The sequence below is a fragment of the Puccinia triticina genome, chromosome 1A (assembly GCF_026914185.1).
Source record: "Puccinia triticina chromosome 1A, complete sequence".
Classification (NCBI taxonomy): domain Eukaryota; kingdom Fungi; phylum Basidiomycota; class Pucciniomycetes; order Pucciniales; family Pucciniaceae; genus Puccinia; species Puccinia triticina.
The window spans coordinates 1611769-1630708 of record NC_070558.1 but is presented as its reverse complement, the minus strand read 5'-3'; the positions used below and the strand labels follow the sequence as shown (position 1 = coordinate 1630708).

Here is an 18940-nt window from a genome sequence, read left to right as displayed (position 1 = left end):
CGAAAGAAGAAATATCGATCGACATGATCATGAACCATGCGGCTTACTCGATAACCCTCCAATTCATACCCGCCCGGCCCCAACCGCCTCCCGGCGACGCCCCGAAATCCGGCCCGTCTTCGTCCTCGCCATCCACCGCATCGCCGACGAAGCCGACCTCGGATGCACCTAATCTGAGCGATATGCGCGAGGACGACAGTGCAGAAGATGACGACGATTGGTTCCGGTTGATTAGCTTGACTTTCTGCGTTACCGAGCAGGGTCCGATCCGGCTGCTCAGCCACTCCCTCTTCGACGACCCCACCCACGACCCCATCCAGCTTGATACTCCTGCTCTCCCGCAAGATGTCAGCACCGGGCGGGGTGAACAGCAGGCCTCTCCGCTCAGCATCGCCGTCTTGGAAGCCTCTCTCGACCGCGTTCGGTGTATCCCCGTGCTCCTGAATGCGTTCTTCTTCCACAAGAACCTCCCCTCATTTCCTGCGTTTATTCCTTAACCCCCTCCCTCCTACCCCCTTCCCATTTCCCAAACTTCCCGGAAATAATTGTCTGTTGCTGATTGTGTAAAATGTCAAGATGATGCTTATGCTTCTATCCAAACCATCTTCTCTACGATAGCACTCATCTGCTTTCCTGAAGTGATAATACCAACACTGATCACCATGAAAGAATCAATAGATGGCAGGTGACATGCATGTGTTGAAACTCCAGCAGCACTTGGGCAATCTTGAATTACAATGGCCCCTTGACAGTGCAGTTGGCTTGGACTAATGTAACATTGGCTGAGGGGGTGCCCTGGATTTAGGGCTGATCATCCAATGTCAAAAAGCCTTAGCCAAAGAAGGCTCCACTCCCTCTGCCTCATAGCCTCTCACATGACCACACACAGGGAAATAGCTGCAAAAAAAAGCGCAGAGGTGGCAATCAAAGCGCGGGACATCAACAGTATGTATATATGTCACAATGACCAAGACCTCGATGAAAAGGGAACAAAGAAAGATCTACAGTATGGAACCAGTTTTATCTAAAGAATGAGAAAACGACATGATATATATATGTGTCTGTGTGTCAGGGGAAGAGAGAGAGGGGGGGGGGGGGGGGGGGGGAGATGAGATTTATTTGCGAACGAAGTGGCCAGTGGCGCCTTGGAATAAGGAGTGCCACATAAACGCCTGGCTTAGGATGAACTCGAGGTCTTTTTCAGTCAGTTGATCGGTCGGTAACGCTTGCAAAAAAATTATTATTGACTGTTTGTTTGTTCACCACAGTCGATTGATTTGGTCATTTTTTTTTTTTTTTTGTAATAGAATAATAATAGAAAAGAAGGAGTCGGGGTGGGTGGTGATGCATGGACGGGGAGATGAAACAGGCAGGCTTCGAGTCAGTTCAACAGGCCGATCTTCCCCAAAGACAAATGGTGTTGTAAGAGAGAGAGGAAAGGAAACTAAACTTGAAAGTCCATGGCGCGTAGCTGATCACTATATCTGACCAAGAAAGCCAAACAAACATAGAGATGAAATTCGGAAAACGCTGCCGTGCCTTCAGCCTACAAAAAAACCCAAACGGCGGACTCTTCAACCATGAGAATCTAGGCCAGATGGGATTCGGGGTTTTTTGATGATTGTGAGAAACGGACCAGATAGGTGTCCCACATCCGGATGATCTTGTTGGTGCTTAGCTCCCGCATCAATAAACAGTTGATCCACCGGAATGCGAACTGGATGAACTCCACTTTTTCGTCCTCGAGATGTTTATGCAAGCGAGCTTAAAGATGGGGGCAGATGAGTTGATTGAGGGAAAGAGACAGATGAGCGGTTAGTGGAAAGGAGGGACGGACCGTCGACGCGTTCGCAGAGTTCCTTCATCCGGGCCACCTGGCGCTGGATGCCGGGCTGGGCGAAGATATAGTTATCCTGGATGCCCTCGAGGAGTTTGGAGAGGGACCAGAAGGAGTCGGCCTCGATGGCCTCGAGGGCCTCGGGGGGCAGCCGGCCGACGTCGAAGGCCTCGGCCTCGTCGCCCTCGTCGATGTAGGCGGTCAGAAAGACCTGGAAGAAGGGCGTGACGAGGTCGTTGATCCCCTGGACGTATCCGCTCGCCGGGTGGCGGATCGCCCACACGTACAAGATCCGCTCCAAACTCTATAGGTACGTCCATATCGATACAACACAGTCACACATGGTCATAATGTCAATTTTCTTCTCTGGTCTGCAGTGTGTGTTATTTGTTTCAGAGATTAGCTGGAGCGAGTGGGAAGATGGGTGTTGAAGGGAGAGAAGCAAGGCGACGATCTGAATCACATGAAGAGGGAGGGAGGGGGGGGGGAGAGAGAACGGACCCTTTGGGTGGCATGGAACTGCCAGAGGGGCACGCCGGGATGGGTGCGGGCGACGTCGATCTGGATCTGGTGCCAGATAGTCTGGTCGAGGTTGTGGGTGCCGGCGGCGAAAGCGAGGCGGAGGGCGTCGAGGTATTCGCGGCGCTTGCGGGCGAGGGTCTCGAGTCTTCTGGAGCGGGGCGGGGGCAGATAGCCGAGCAGGATCATCCAGACGAGTGCTCGGAGCCGGGGCGGGATGCCGGCCCAGGCGAGCTTGCGCAGGCCGGCGACGTCGACGGTGGGTGCGGCGAGACAGGCGAGGAATTTCTGTTCCCGGCGACGGGCCTCCGAGGGCGGGCCGGGCTGGCTGGGCGTCTCGGGCAGCCGGGTGTACGGCGCTGCTGGTGGTGGTGGTGGTCCGCGGGGCGCGCCGGGGCTGCTCGGGCTGGGCTCGCACTCCGGGCTCGGGCTGCGCGAGGGCGCGGCGGGGTGGTCCGGCGAGCGGCTGGTTTTGATGAGCTCCGGCGGGATGACGGCCTCCCATGGCAGCGATGGCCGGGCTCGTTTGGGCGATGGCGGGCTCGGCTGCTGTTGTTGGTCCTGCTCGGCCTGGAGCCGGGTGAGGATGGCTGCGGGGTCTGGTGGTGTGTGCGGTCAGCGTGCGCTCTGCTCTTCTGTATGTGGACCAGCTTACCGTGGATGAGGGTGAAGATGGTGCTGCTGTCCGGGGGCGTGCTCGTGGGCTGCTGCTGCTGCGTGGGTGGGGTTGCTGGTGGGGGTGGGGTGGTGGTGTGGAGGGTGAGGGTGTGTGTGGCTGGCTGGTCGGCGGTGTCGCTGTGCTCGTCCCATGCCTGGTCGCTGTCGTCGCCCTGCTCGGCCCCCGGCGTCGTCCGCCCGGCCGGCCCTCCTGCGATCATCCTGTGCTGAGTGAAACTTAAAGCGAGTCGAGGGATCCTGGCGAGATCAGGGGTGGCTTACTTCATACATTCGAAAGCCCATGAGATTATATAAGCCAGCCCTCCATTATATCCAACCGCCGTCTGACTAATCCCCATCCCCGCCGCAAAATGCTCCGACCCACACACGCCCTCCACCCGCTCAGGCACTGCCGCAGACCGCCGCCGATCAGCCGCCGCCTCCACGCCGGCGGCGCGTACGGCTTCAAGCAGGCGGTCGCCGACATCAACCTCAAGTGGACCGTGCCCGTCGGCCTCGGCCTGACCATCGGCCTCTGGTTCTACCTCCAGCACCAGATCGACAGCCAGCCCCCGTCCTCGGCCCCCGCCCCGCTCAGGATCGACGAGCCCCTCCCGCCGAGCATCGTCCTCAAGCAGCCCGCACAGGAGCATCTCGTCGGTGTGTACATCTACACATAAACCCACTCATATCGCCCGCTGACATCATTCCACCCCCCAGACCCCGCTACCCAGACACAGCTCCCCGCCGAGCTGAGCCCACACCACATCGCCCTCCAAGAGCCCCTGCGTCTCGTCGGGCTCGGCGTCCGGACGGTCTCCTTCCTGGCCATCAAGGTCTACGTGGCCGGCTTCTATGCCGACCCGCGCGTGCTCCGCGCCCTCAGAGTCGTCCCCGGCTGGAGTGTTAGTGGTATGGATCCTCGGCTCCCCTCTCCTTCCCCCTAAATTTAATGATATCGTGCTTCGGTGTCTAGGATGACTTCACCACCGAGAAACTGCTCTCCCCTCCTCTCGATCCTCCTCATAAAGACCAGCAACAAGATATCAGAGGCGAGGCGTTGATCCGGAACTTGCTGGCGGCCCCCGCCCATTTCGCCATCCGAATCGGTCAGTCCTTAACACCTGCAACCTCATCCAGCTCAACACAAATACTCATGTGTTGATCATGCAGCCCCCGTCCGGCCCACCGACTTCACGCGTATGTCCACACACCACTCTCTCTTTTTTTTTTTTCCTGTCGGTCTAAAAGCTCACCAGAATACCCCGATCGTGACATCTCGACAGATCTGCGAGACGGGTTCTGTCGCTCGCTAACCGCCCGGATCAAGCGCGCCTCGCAGGCCGGCACGCTATCCGAATTCGACCTGGAAGTGAGCCCTTTCCTCTCTCTCAAACAAATGCTACGTGTGTGTGTGTGTGTGGCTGTCCCTGATGCGTTCGCTCTTTGAGGAAGAGGGCGTCCCAATCGATCGCCACTTTCCGGAGCTTCTTCCCCACCGGAGTATCGGTGCCCAAGGGGAAAGCCCTGACGATGATCCGGACGGCCAGCCAGACCCTGGTGGTCGAGTACGACGTAAGCTCCCTCCCCCCGCTCCCTGTCTTGTGTCCCCCCTCGACTCAGTGATGGTTCGTCCACTGCTTGTGTGTGTGTGTGTGTGTGTGTGTAGGGCAAGAAGTTGGGCGAATTGGACGATCGGATCGTCGCGCGGGAACTCTTCTTGGCATACTTCGCCGACCAGGATCCGATCAGCTCCAAGGTCTGGATCTGTCTCTCACCCTCCCATCCCCATCCATCCCTACCGCGCCTAGCAACAGCCCTCCTGACGATTCTTCCTTTCGGCGTGGGGCCACCCAGTTGAAGGAATCCGTCGCCGATGGATTCGCGACGCTTTATGCTCCGGCCAGCGGCCTAACTCCAAGCGCTTCGTGAGGGGACCTACTCTGCCGCTCATGGGGATCCGTGTGTACTTAGGTGCTTCTTTCCGGTGCTTTGGTCTGACAGTCAAATATACATATCCCCAATCGCTTCCAAATCAGCACTGTCGTGTCTTGCCCAAGAAAAGTTCATAACTCCAAGAAACCTAATGAGCACGCAGTTGGCACAGGGCTAGTCCATTGTGGAAGGTGTCAGGAGCTAACACAGATGTGCAGGAATTGAGCCCGTGACTCCAAACTTCATGAGTAATCCTCTGCTGATGCTTGGCCCGGCCACTTTGAGCTGGCCCGGTGCCATAACCCTCACTTGGGTTCCAAAATCAAGCCTCCTCCGTGAAGCCTTGCCCACAGGAATTTGGAATGGGAACAGGGTACCTGCCGGGCTGCTGGGCTACAGGTATACCTGCTGTCTTCTCGCTTCTCGCTGAATTTTGTCCCATGTGTCTGCTCTTGCTTCTCGATGAATATGTAGTACCTCGTGTCTTCTCACTCTCATACGGTTTATTGTCTGTTTGCTTTACTCGCAATGTTTTGGTCTTGGACCGAATCTCGGCGAGCGATTCAAAGAGGTGCAAGAAAATAATAAATACAAGCGGATGAAAAGACACCCATGCAATAATTCCACAATTGGAAAACATTGTCCTATTTACAACTAAGTTTCAATTTCAGTTCCCTAATGCTAGTTTGGGTGGAGTGTGGATGGAATGGGATGTACGAGACCACCGACCCGACCAAGGCCCACAGACAAAGAAGAGATCAGAGTCGAAGGGTCGAGGCCACATGGGTTCTAAGACGCTCGACGAGGAAGAGTTGATCTGGACATCTTCTGACGCTCTGGCTGATCGTGATGGAGCCGAGTTTGTCGCTCGGTCTACGCGCCAGAGTAACACGGAGAAGTGAAGATGACGCCGCTAGAGAAAAGAGAAGAGTCCTCCCGAGGGCGATCGGGCGGGGCTTTATAGGGACTCGCGGGCCGGCTCACTTGTGGTTCTGAATGTATGTGTATGTATGCAGTTTGCACTTCAAGCCTTAAGTCGGGATATCCGGTTGACAATCTGGGATATCTGGTGGAGGTCCTCGGTTTACACCGGATATGCTCCCAAGATGCGGATACTAGCCGATATCTGGATGATATCCGCGGATAGTTCTGGGTCCTCCATTCTTGTCACATTGGCACAGTGCTAGGGAGGACAATTGGGCAGGCCCACCATTAATGGGCTGCCCAAACCCAGCCGGGTTCAGGCCGGGTTTGGGTTGGCTGTTGGGGCAAATTTGCAATGTCAGCCCAGCCCCAACCCAACAGACCCACGGCACAACCTTGAGGGGCTGAAAAGCCTAGGAGTGCTTCTAGTTGCTATGTGTACTGAATTGCAGGGAGCTAGCCAGTAGAGAGGAGGGATCAAGGTTCTCCTACAACTAGGTCAATGCTAGCCAGTTAAGAGAAGGGATCAAGGTTCTCAACTGGACTAGGGAATAATTGGGTCAAGATAAAATGTCTTGTGAAACCCCACAAGAGGTGGGGGTTTGCTTAGTAGTTATTGGGCGCCTCAGCTTCTGGAACAAAATACTTCTTGCAACATTTGGACCAATGAATAAAAGAGGAAGGAGGTATGATAGAGAATGTCAAAGTAGACCTGGGTACCATTTGGGACCCAGGTACCCCCCTGTTTTTTGGGCCAAAGTAGGTACCTAGTACCACACCCGGCACCACAGTACTTCAGACGGGTACCATGGGTACCACTGGCTTTTTTCACCAAACAGGTCATCAAAAGGTGGCCTTGATGACTGGAATAGATAAGTCATCAAGAGTTGCTCCCCTTGATGAACAGAACAGGTTGATCATTGAGGGGAGGACCTCTGGATGACCAGAACAGCAATAACCAACATGTTCTGGTCATCAAAATGTTGGTCACGGTCATTGTTGGACTTCCTGTCAGTCTGGGAACTCAGCTTTTTCCATATTTTGCGGGGAAATCTGGGCTCAATCTCATCTCAAATCCTAGATCTGCCTGGATTTCCCTGTGAAGTCTGGGAAAGTCTGGGTTTCCAGATTGGCGGGAAGACACTGGTAATCAAGAGGAGTTGTTGCTCCCCTTGATGATGGCACCAGGACTTTCCTCAATGACCTTTTGTCAGTCATTGAGGGCAGCCCAGCAGTTCAAAGTGGGCCAAGGGTGGCTGGGAGTTACCCACTTCCTCTGGCGGGGACAAGCGGTACTTGGGAAGGTACTGCACCACTCTTCCTGCAGAAATTGGGTACCTAGTACTGCCATGTGGGTGCAAGCAGTTCCTGGTACCTCTCAATAGGTACTAGTAGACATTCTCTGAGGTACAATGACACTAAAACTCTTCCTTTTCTAATCTGGCTGGCCATATTTGTCAAAATTTGAACACAGCAGAGAGATCTATTCCCCCAGAAATATCAAGGATAGATGAGCTCAGTGGCTCAAGAAAAAAAAGGGCAGTGAGGATGAATCTCTTGCCATATGCGGCTCAGCTGGGGTGCAGAAAAAGATGGAAGAGAACCAATGCTTTGATTCCCATGACTATGCTATGGTAAATATAGACTATACATGTGGCAAAGTTTTGGTTTTGAGAGATAAGACAAAATTGAATAAAACACATTCTTTGAGACTACAGACAAAGATTCAAATGACTACACCTTGGACGCAAAACTACTACTCAGGGTTCATAGTTTCATGGATTACAAGCGTGAGCTGCTGTACTTATTAGTAATGCTTAAGGAATCATTCAATCAACATGGAGAATATTCAGGACACAAGGATTTGAGGTGAAAGTAAGAGAGAATTTCAACAAATCTCACAATAACAGCTTGCTGAAATGATCATTCAACACAAATCCCTGTTTGCTATGGCTGACCAAAAAGGATTCATTGAATTGAGGAAGGAATCTCAGCCTCAATTCCAGATGCCTGGATGCAAGACAGTACAAAAAAAATCTGTCAAAATTTTGAATATGCAGAAAATGGCTCTTATCTCCAATATTGCAGAGGAGGCTAAACGCATCACTGACAACTGATATATCAACCCCCTCTGCTCTCACTGGATACATGGCTGTGCACACTACATCAGCTTTAAATTTGGTTTAAATAAGGTAATAACTGGTTTTCATGAGCTTCCACCTCAGCAATACCTTTCACACATCAAAGCACCAGCAAACATTTCTCCTTTCTGCCCGCCCGAGAGGGTTTATATCCCCGGTTGGAGATGTCAAGCTTGCTCTGTTCCCCACACAGACACGCACTATGGGGGACTTGATTAACTTATGTAGCTGCCTGTGCTGTACAAGTTGTGCACTGCCCCGAGGTTTTGATGGACTTGGCGGAGGAGATCGGTACATCGAAATCAGTTGGTGGTCGACTCTGATCGACCGAGCTTAGCACATGAAGAGAGCACATGTCCCTCCGTGCTCGTGGGAGAGGTTGTAAATCGAAATTCCGGTGGGATTTAAAGAAGTTACACGGGTCCCCCCGCAGCTCCCGCTTCGCCTGGTGGAATTTCAGTCTCCAGCAAAGGCGACAGTCGATCTTCAATCCGCACGTTCAAAACCCTGAAGATACTTCTCACCTCCCTCACACTTCCATCACCAACCGACGCATACAACAATCAATCCCCAATCCCCCAGCTGAGCATCCTCTTCCGATCGGTCCCTCCCCTGATTAAGGCCGTTCCGTCGGATACTTTACGATTGAGTTTCGGTCATCACGGTCTTTGAATGGTTGGTCCCGCCCGTACCGCCCCGTCTTCTGCAACTTTCCTTTCATCTCTTGACCTCAACTCGATCATCCATCCGCCCTCTTTCCTTCCCCTGGTCTCTTCTTCATACGCCACACATTCAGCATGCGGGTGGATGTATGCGCAGCCGGTTAACTGGTGTTGCAGTGAAAATACACAGTATTACAACGTGCTTCGCTTGGATGTCAATGCCAAAGCCCCAGCGCCCTCCTTGCGCAGACTTGGTGTCCGCTGTGGACAAAGAACGGGGCTCAATACACCCAATATTAACATCTTGTTGAGGATCCAAATCAATGGACCCCGCCTGGATCAACATGCGGCTCCTCCCGGAAACGAGTTTCGAGATTGTGATGAATCTCCTCAACCTTATCGAGCTTCCTTTGTTCTCTTGCTTTCTCTTGTGAGCTTCGCATGTGAGCTTGACATATCCAAACTTGCCGGCCATCAAGGCCAATCGATTCACTTGCTGCTGCTGGTCGGCCATCGACTCCATTCAATTTTTAGGAATGCTGTCCTCTGAGGGTTTATCCTCTCATGAGCCTCCTCTAGGATGTCAGTCTCATTGCCCAGCTCGTCGAAAGGAGATCACCCAGCCTAAATATTTATGTCGGCATGTGCTGGTTTCGTGACATATCCAAGAGATCGGATATCAGGCTGAGACTGCTCATGAAGGCTCAACAAACTCCTTCAGACTTAAGTCCAGGCAACCCCTGCTCGTATAATTCTTGGCGATCATTCTCCAAACAACTACGCAGGACAGACTGGCGTATCGCCTCGTCAACTCTGAGCCGAACTTGTCTATGACCATCAGCCTCAAGTTCTCAACTCACTTGGGGCTCCATAGGATTAGCAACAGATGTTCGTGACCTGATCTGTTTGGGATCGATTTTGTAAGTCTCAGCCGACTACGTGCAAGCTGTTATCCGATTTCTTTGATGAGACAAGTCGTCCGGCAAACTGCTCGTCGCTGTCACTCTCCGGTCGGACTCGATAACTTCTGTAAACCTGCCCTCTGACTGGTCCCAAGTTTTGATTTCTTCCCGCCCTTCTACAATCGTCTGCTGCTCATTGCCAAGTACAATCAAGCGCCCCACCTTTCCACTTGGACATATACAAGACTTGAAAACCCTCCGTTATCCCTATCGATGGAGGTGATACAATTATGTAGTTAAGTTACATAAATTACCAAGCATAATAATTATTTACATAGCTCAGCCCCTCTTTACCTCTGACGCTCGGAACCAGGGTCAAGTTTAATTCGGCCTGATAAGAAATGTCAAGCCAAAACTTCAATCTGTTATTAGGGCTGTCCTTGCACCTCCGCTGTTATGCATTTATTTTATTTGTTTACATCATCCCCCAGCATGAAGGCTACTCACAGTTTGGGGGCGCGAAGGGACTGGTCACTATTTATATCGGATCGTCCGATCAGCTACATAAATATGTATCTACGCCCATACTTGCCACACTCTTTGCCGGATGTCTACGTAAATTCTCAAACTGATTTCATAAATAGCTTCCTTGTCACCGTCCTCGGGATCGGATTCTGCCATCTCCCCCACTTCCCAATTCAGCCTTTCAGGCATTTTTGCATCTAGCAAGCAGTCGATTGAAGCTATTCGTTGGGGATTAATTTTTTTTCTCTTCTTTTTTGGCCGATCAATGTTCTGAAAAACAAATATTATTTATTTAGCTAACATTCCCCCACACTTACGATCGTTTGGTCTCGGATCTCTCCTTCTGTTCTCCTGTCTTGCCATCCATATGCCTCACATCAGCACCGCAGAAGAATCATCCTAGTATTCCAAAGGCTTCAGTCACCCTAACAACGCACGCCCTCGACCAACCTCGCCCCATTGGTTGAATTCTGGCCAACAGAAATTCTCTCCTAGTCAAGCTCAGAATCCTAGGACCAGAAAAAGAAACCTTCTAAATCAATCATGGTCTGTCTTACTTATAACTCTCTTACCTCTATCACACTTCTCGGGCTGCCCAGCATTGAAGTAATGGTTATTTGACTGCAGTACTGCTCATCGCAACAGCTCGCCTCCCATCCCGTGCCTATCATCTACGCATCTCCTCCACTCGTCAGACCCAAGCCGATCAGGCCAACGATTGACACTAACGTCCGACACGCAAGTTTCAATCGACCTCACCCTCAGCCGAAGCAGCTGAGGCGTCCATCGATGATAAGGGCTTCGACTTTAGGTAAGTCTTATTCTTTTGATCATGGCAGGCGATTTCTTGAAGAAAGCGCCAGAGCCCTCAACCTGATTAAGATTAAGATAAGCGGTACCGTTGACTTATTTTTTTTCTCTCTCTCTTAATGATTGATCAATAATTTTGTGAACAACTCGTTGCGCTTGAGAAGATGGTCGAAGTCTGGCAGAAGTTATCAACGCAGCTCGGATAGCTTCACTGAACGAGCAACCAAAGCGGGCAACGAAATCGCCAGCGTCGATCAACGAGACCCACTCCTCGAATCCACATTCGCGCAGGATGTCTTTCGACGCCCCGCCAACGTCATCTGGCCATTCCGACCCTCAACGACCAAGACTCACTTCCGCAGGAAGTCGGGCCGATTACTTCTCCGATCCTTACACCTATGACGGGCTCGTTGATCTCAAATAATTGACTTTATCCGCCTCTTATGGCCATGTGCTGTCTCTGCGTCTAAATATACACATCAGATATATACAGAAACCACACGCACACATCCACGCCCTTGCAGTCATTTATTTATTTCTTGAACTTTATAAAAGATTCAATAAACACAAGCACCAACATATACATATATTATATGCATACTTATAATATCTATAATATGTATCTCTACCTTTGTCATGAACTTCTGCTATCTATCTAGGCTGTGATTGGAATAGAGGGAGCTTATGAGGCTGGATTCAGTGAAAAATTTAATGACCCGACATCTCAGCTTGACGGTCTTGAAATTACATGACTATCAGTTTGGCCAAAGCTGTCCTCCAGGTATACATGCAAGCAGTGCTGCAAGAAAAACTGAAGAAACTTGCACCAGCTGACAGGCAGTAATCTGAAATTGTATCTCAGTTGAAACAATGCTAAATGCTTGTGTATGCATCTTATGGTGGTATCACCCTGGAATGAAAAAGGGGGGGCAGCAAGTGAACATCAAATTTCAAGAACAAGGTGTGGGTCAAGTATGCATTGAGTTGTTTGTTGCGGACAGAGCATGTATTGAGTTCTTGCATGCCAGCTGCCATCAGTTTCTTGAGTTTTCTTGGAGTGGTGCAGCTCTCCTCAATGGGATCTCTATGCCATGTTTGTGTGAGAATGTGCCGTCATAAATATGGTGAAGTCAGGTGAAAACCTAACTCAACTGAGTCCCTCTGTAATTCAGGGGGGGTGCCATCCTTAGGTCTTAATGACTCTGGAGACATAACCCAATGGCCCTAGAGAATTATGATTTTTTTTCAATCCTCTTCAGTTTCACCAGTCACCACATCATATTTTTTTGTTTTAGGGGCCACCTTGCAATGAACCAAATCCAAAACACTTTGGTAGATCACACAGATTCAGGTTGGAGAAATATGTTATATAGTAAATAAATCAATCAAGCATCATGGAAAGCCAGATAAGAATTAAATTAATGCAGGAATGAGTTAGTGAGGTTTGGTTTGAAAAAATCACTGCCAACCTGTGGGGTAAAAATTGGACATGAGCCCCTCTCTCCAATTGAGTTGGGTTAATGAAGCAAGTGTTTTATCACTCTGTAAAGGGAAGGGGGGGGGGGGGGGGGTAATTTGTTGAGTTGGGGGTGAAATTTCAGCATTTATGGAGTTCAAAGTTGATTTATGCATGCAATTGCATAAATCATAAAATTATAAAACTTTCTTTTCAGGGGCTCTTGAAAGTATTATTATGCATAATAATCTCACTGAACGTGCTTTATGGAGTTATGATTTATGCATAATATATATTAATCAACTTGGAGCACCATTATTTGTGGTAAATCTTCTTGCATTTCACAAAAGCCACAAGATGTATGAGACTCAATTATGAACACACAAGATGTATCACCAGGGAAAAATTGAGGTCACCTGAGGGCAGGTGATGTGAAGAAGACTCTTGTTCAGTCTCCAATCATACTCTAAAACCCATTGAGTGGGACTCCCCAATGACCACAAAGGGGCCATTGTTTTGATAGTGGAGTCTTGCCATAGTAGCTCAGGTGTCTGAACATGTTTTACTCAATGTCACCTGCCACCAGCTGTCATCACATTTTCCCTGGTGTATGAGACTCAATTATGAACAAATGAAAAGCAATCCCGTATTGCAGGAGGTATTTGGGAGTAAGCAAACAATTTTGGTGCAGAAGCTGAGGACCACCTGAACCCATTTGGCTGGTGTCAAACTTTGGCACCACACCACATCATCACCACATGATAACATGTTGTCAAATGGGTTTCCCTGGTGCCATATTAAAGGCCTATATCTGGCCTGCAAACCTTAATAGATACTTTTTCTGTTGCTCAATAGTCTTGAACCTACAAGGAATGTAATATCATGGATTCATACTTTCATGATTTATCCTACAGTTGTACACCAGTGGTAAATACATTAGGCCTGCGCCTTTTGCTCTTGACTACATGTACTGGACCCAAGAAAAGTCAATGTGTATATATTGCCTTCATCTTGTGTCTGGTGATGGCTTTGTAAAATTACTGGTTATTTTAAACACAGACAGGATTCAAAAGGACCCAGGAGGCAAAAGAAAATTCCCTCTATTTGCTAGAGCAAGCTCCACAGAATTTTTGAAAAGAAACCCAGCATCACTACAGTGGCCGGCTTGATGGATGGTTTTGCAACAAACCAGACAACAACTTGAAGGCCCTGCCATCCTGACCCAACATTGTGGATGAGTGATGTGTAATCATTAGTTAAGTGAGAATTGGGTGTTAGCCAGGCCCAAGGTTGAACCTGAGGGTAAGCTTCTCTGATAGACAGAGACCCTGAGGCTGTGGGGCTCTCCTCAGAGAGGCTGTGTTAAGCTTGAATAAAAAGGGCCCATATTTATTTGATCACAGGTCTGTGTGAGCAAAACTTTGTGGATTGGTCAGGACTTTGCAAAGTGCCATGGTTAAAGCACATTATCAAAAAGTGTGATTTGTGGGCTATATCAACATCTGGTTTGGTATGTTTCTTTCTAGGAAGACTGTGTTCAACTCATTGGACAAGTCAACCTCATCAAGTCCCATCCCCTACAAAGAAATCATCACACCAATCATACCCAGATTTCTGTTGCCCTAGTATACTTCCAGGTACCAATATCAGCCTCACTTATCAGCCTCAAGTCAGAGCTTTGTTCCATGGGAAACACTCTCGTTTATTATATATGAAGATTTCTGTTTTATTCAAGTGAAGACTTTGTTGAAGATATGCTATGAATCTGACACTGCTTAAATTGATGAAAAGAAAAAAAACGCAAAAAGGGGATGACGCGATCGAGTCTATATATCCACAAACAGGCCATATGAGAACCTGGTCGCTATACAAGGGAGCATACAGTGGCAAAGGTGAGCATGAATATACCAAGATGATGGAACTATATCTCGATTTCAAAACAATAAAGGAATGCTGATGAGAGAAAAAAACTGATTGATTGTTGTTTTTGGGTTTGTTTTTGTTGGATGTTTGTGCAAGTACTTTTGATGATTGAGAGCGAGTCGATGGATATGATGAAGATGGGATGAGTTGTTTTTGGGGAGGGTGGGTAGGGGATAGTCGAAGGATTGATGGGGTCGGCTGGTTTTCCTGACGTGGACTGGATTTCCTTACTTTTACTTTCTCAAGTGCGTCAAAAGTCTACAGTTTGTCTGACAATCTATTCCCGATGTAAGAGGATGGTCAGTCCTAGGACGCCGAGTAAAGCATACTTGAGTTTGGGATAATCGTTCTAGGAGAAGGAAGAAGGAAAGTTTGGTGAGCATTTTGGGATGAGGGCGCTGGTTGAGAGATGAGAATAAGAGGACATACCATGACGATAGTGACATATCCGACATGGGGGACGTATCCGTTAACCTTGCCGATCAAGTTAGATCGTTGGAGGTACTTGAGACCGTTATATAGGGCCACATCGTTTTCGTGGTTATTGTCGCCCTTGGTCAACATCCAACGAGTAGGGAGATGGGCGAAGTCGCTGTCCTTCTTAGTCGCTGAGGCTTTTGGTTCGTCGTGATTCTCGATCAATCGGTGGACGATCGGGATCTTTCCTTCGGGCACGTTGAACACCGGGATCTCGCCCACCTTCAGCTGTCGATCTCTGGGTAGCGAGAGGAATAGTAGGTCGCCCCGGTAGAAGCCCGGTTCCATCGAGCCGGATAGGACGACCACCACCGGCGATTCCGTGTTCAGTGCCACTGCTAATCCTTTCCACAGCATCAACGCCGTGCAGATGACTGTTGCAAAATTCAAGCCTTGCAGCAAGATCTAAATAGGACCCCGGAGCTCTCGATTAGTTCATCATTCAAGCTGCAAACTTAGCGTTACTGCTGCTTACGTGTCGGATTCCCAGCCGTCTGATGGTAGCCAGCTCCTGTTCGAACATGTTGCTGTTGTTTTTAGTGAGTTGGAATTGGAGTGGTAGTTGGAGGTTGAGTGTCGAAGTGGTTGGTGTTGGGTGTGACGTGGCGAGAAGTGTGTCAAGTGTCGGCTGGACTTGCAACGGTTACCAAAGCAGTATGTACATACAACCTCACTCCCCCCGGTAACACAACAATCTCAGTCTCATCAAAACAAAGAAATTCTACTTACACACAGCTCATCGACCAGCAAAGCCCAGGAGAACAATCTGTTTGGCTCCACGAATCGTATTGCGAGGGACACGGCAAGACCCGCTGCTCTTAAGAGCATGTTGGTGCAAGCTTGCACCAACATAGCTTCCCTCTTTTTACCTAACTTAGCTAATTCCCTCCTCGGGGGAGCGAAGCGACCTCCGAAGGAGGGACTTACATACACCCTATGTGGACCCTGCGGCCTGAGAGAATTATGACTTTTGGTGGGGACTTTTTTAGAATCACTCTCCCTCATGAGCCTTTGCACCATTTTTGAAATTTTTTACATTTCTGGGATGGCCCAAGCTGTCCCTATCTTTCTACTATTTTTTCCCATCCTCAACACCTCTTGTTGAGCTGTAATCAGAGTTGTAACATCATGGATTCCAGATGCTGTACAGTGCAACATGTGTGATACAGGATGTAGCCAACTAGATGAAGTTGCAAAAAAAGACATTTGAATGTCATTACATATCTCTAAAAATAGGACAATAGGTGGAAAGATTCTCCTTGATGTTCTGCATCTTTTGTTCCCCTACAACTCAATCACATAATGTGATGTGATGAAGCTACACAGGATTGAAAAAGGCCAAGTTCCTGATTCTCTCAGGCTGCGGGGTCCACTTAGTGTATAAGTCCCTCCTTTGGAGGGTCCCTGCGGGACGGCGTCCCCCCTCCACAAAGAGAGGGACTTAGTTAAGTTAGTAGGGAAAGGGTCTTCCCCTTTCCGTGAGAGCAAGCCTACATAGTTACAGCCACACACAGCAAGACTTACGTGAGACAAGGGCTCTTTTTTAAAAAAAAAAAGTGTTTTTGATTTCACGTATCACACTGTCTCCCCTCCCCTCAGAGCATCTCCACCGCGGGTGCTAAACCAGGTTGCTAAACCAGATATATGTAGCACCCCAAACCTGCTTTAGCAACACCACTGCGGGTGCCAAACAATCAAATCTGCCAACTCGCCTCTCGGCAGCTATCCTGTTCGCAAATTTGGAAACAGGATAGCACCCCAACCTCGCGCCACCCTTGCAAGTATCACACATCTCTCATGTGATACTCTCACCTTCTCCCCCAACAGCAATACAAACCACACATTTCACAACCGCAAGCTGCCAATCATGGCAACTTGCGGTGCAAAGCTGCCTCGCTGCAGGTTGCTAAAACTGTGCCCCAGTCGCCAAACTCAAAGATTTGGCAACGCAGTTTAGCACCCGCAGTGGAGATGCTTTAAGGAGGGTTAATCCCTCAAGCCTGTACTGCTGTGTCGGACTTGGGAACCTACAAGGGCAGAGAGGCAGCATGTTGTTACTACGGTGTAGTAAAAACATGCTGCCACTCCCCTTTCCTGACCCCGGTGCACTCTCCAGAAGCGCAATGGATGGTCCTGTTGTCGAAAAGAGTTTCTTCTTTTTGCAATCATTAATTGTGCATAAATAATAACAAAACAGTCTTCCAACATTTAATCAACAGATGAAGAAGGATTATTGGCAGAGGAAGCGGAATAATCTGTGGATGGAGAAGATTCATCTACAGTTGGTTTGTGGAAGAAAAATATGAACCTGCTGGACAAGACAAACAAGAAACTTAACAAGTACCTGGATCCCCATTTTTTTTCTTCCCATGTCCATTTCTCTTCCTTTTCCTTTTATTTACTTTTTTGCTTGATCTCAACTTTTCTTTCTCTTGTGTGCATTGCCTTTACTATTCACTTCCATTTCTGTTCTTTTAACCTGTCATTCTTTTGTGTAGCTTGAAAAATCACATTTGTTTAACAATTTACAGCAAGACCCCCAAACAACCTTGATTGGTCTAATTTTTACTGCAAATTCTCTCTTGCAATGTTGTTAATGTTTTGTTACACTCAAAAAAGGGTTAACTTCAAGCTGCTATTAGATATCCTGTGTGGGATATCCAGTAAGAAATCCAGGATACTGTGTATCCCAAAGCACACTCTGTTCCTGGGAGTGTAGCAAAGCACACTCTGTTGTAGGAGTGTGGCAGAGCACACCCTGTCCCTAGGAGTGTGTCAAAGAAACTCTGTTCCACCTGTTTCAACTAATTTTCTTGGCTCCAAGCCAATTGTGAGCCTGAGTCTCTTTAGTGACAGCAGGACACAAGAAAAAAGGGGGGAATATTTGGATTTCTTGGGATAAAGAAAATACAAATATAAGAGAGAGAGAGAAAGAGAGAGAGAAACTGAGCAGGATCAAGATAAGCAGATATTCAAGATTTATTCTGGTGGAAATGCACGTTGTGAGAACTCCTTTGGGATTGGGTTGGCAGTCCTTTGAGGGGGAAATAACAATATGATATTCCAGCTAAGTAATACTACTGTTACGGGTGGTTTGAAAGACCTGCCCCTCTATTATACTACAGAATTCTGACAACAAATTTATTTATTGTTGTGGCGTGACTTTTATGACGGAGAAAACTTGTATGTAGTAGTCTCTATCAGACCTAGATCAGTTTTAACAAGTACAAGATGCGTATACAACTTCTATATGGCGAGATGGGCAAAGAATATAATCAAGTGAGAATATGTTTTGTTGGGTTTTTAATGGTTTCAGCAGAGGGAAATGATGATGGAGTGTGGTATGAGATTTCTATGTTAATGTATGATGACTGTGTCTTCCGTGATGATGGCAAAATGATGACTGGTGACCACTGAGCTGGGGTGCCTGGGTGATGATGTTAAAATGGTGGGAGGAGGGCCTCCTTATATATTCTTTTCTGAGTTATTTTTGCTGGTGAGGGCTGCACTTGAGGCATTTCTGCTGGTGGTGACCCTGCGGATTGCACTGCCTTCTGCAAGGGGTGCATAACTTAAACTGATGTTCCGCATGACCATGTGTGATTTGTACTTTTTAAGGCAAAGTCCACCTAGGTTGGTTGCACTGCCAAAGTGGAGGCTTTCTGACCGCATGCATCGATGTAACGTCCGTGCAAATCTGTTGAGTTGTTGAGTGGAGGCCTAGTCGATGCAGTTTCCAACGCGCAGGTTGCGTGAGGTGATCTGTAGCTAATGGTGGAGGCCTGCCTAACTAGTAAATCTAACTATACTCTTCTATATATGCATGCCTTTTATGATTTATATGAATTTCCACCTGGGTATGGCCTGTACTAAACCTATAATTGTAACTAACTTTTAAACTAAAAGAGCTAGCTGGGTAGTTGAAGTGAGTGACTAGGGTTAAGTTTGTATTTAGAATCTATTTCTCTAATAATATTCTATCATATGCTAGTATTGTAGGCTGTGAGTTGAGGTTTTGGCAGTTTTGTTGCGCGCAACAGATCTGGATCACCACAACGTCCACTGGCAAAGCTACCTCTTCAGAAGAGTGCTGCCAAGCTGTGCTAGAGAGTGCTACAGCCTCCTCTCACCAAAGAAACGTGGAGGGTCTCTGGATTAGACAAGTTTAATCC

General features: G+C 48.5%; 5 protein-coding genes across 5 annotated transcripts; 3 read left to right on the top strand and 2 right to left on the bottom strand.

The window, feature by feature from the left end:
- Positions 1-2190: 2190 nt before the first annotated feature.
- PtA15_1A213 (uncharacterized protein) lies at positions 2191-3234 on the bottom strand (the record flags this gene model as incomplete). Its single annotated transcript, XM_053165217.1, has 4 exons — positions 2191-2208; positions 2339-2692; positions 2852-2955; positions 3012-3234. The coding sequence occupies 4 exons, from the start codon at positions 3232-3234 to the stop codon at positions 2191-2193; spliced, it is 699 nt and encodes a 232-aa protein (XP_053016430.1).
- A 150-nt stretch (positions 3235-3384) lies between these two features.
- Positions 3385-4945, top strand: PtA15_1A212 (uncharacterized protein; the record flags this gene model as incomplete). Its single annotated transcript, XM_053165216.1, has 8 exons — positions 3385-3673; positions 3734-3918; positions 3990-4122; positions 4187-4213; positions 4300-4385; positions 4469-4588; positions 4683-4772; positions 4871-4945. 8 exons carry the CDS (start codon positions 3385-3387, stop codon positions 4943-4945), a joined length of 1005 nt encoding a protein of 334 aa, XP_053016429.1.
- A 3875-nt stretch (positions 4946-8820) lies between these two features.
- PtA15_1A211 (uncharacterized protein) lies at positions 8821-9225 on the top strand (the record flags this gene model as incomplete). The annotated part of the gene is made up of 1 exon (XM_053165215.1): positions 8821-9225. One exon carries the CDS (start codon positions 8821-8823, stop codon positions 9223-9225), a length of 405 nt encoding a protein of 134 aa, XP_053016428.1.
- Positions 9226-10645: 1420 nt separating this feature from the next.
- PtA15_1A210 (uncharacterized protein) lies at positions 10646-11336 on the top strand (the record flags this gene model as incomplete). Its single annotated transcript, XM_053165214.1, has 3 exons — positions 10646-10648; positions 10730-10913; positions 11077-11336. The coding sequence occupies 3 exons, from the start codon at positions 10646-10648 to the stop codon at positions 11334-11336; spliced, it is 447 nt and encodes a 148-aa protein (XP_053016427.1).
- A 3232-nt stretch (positions 11337-14568) lies between these two features.
- Positions 14569-15291, bottom strand: PtA15_1A209 (uncharacterized protein; the record flags this gene model as incomplete). The annotated part of the gene is made up of 3 exons (XM_053165212.1): positions 14569-14640; positions 14721-15173; positions 15244-15291. 3 exons carry the CDS (start codon positions 15289-15291, stop codon positions 14569-14571), a joined length of 573 nt encoding a protein of 190 aa, XP_053016426.1.
- Positions 15292-18940: the final 3649 nt, after the last annotated feature.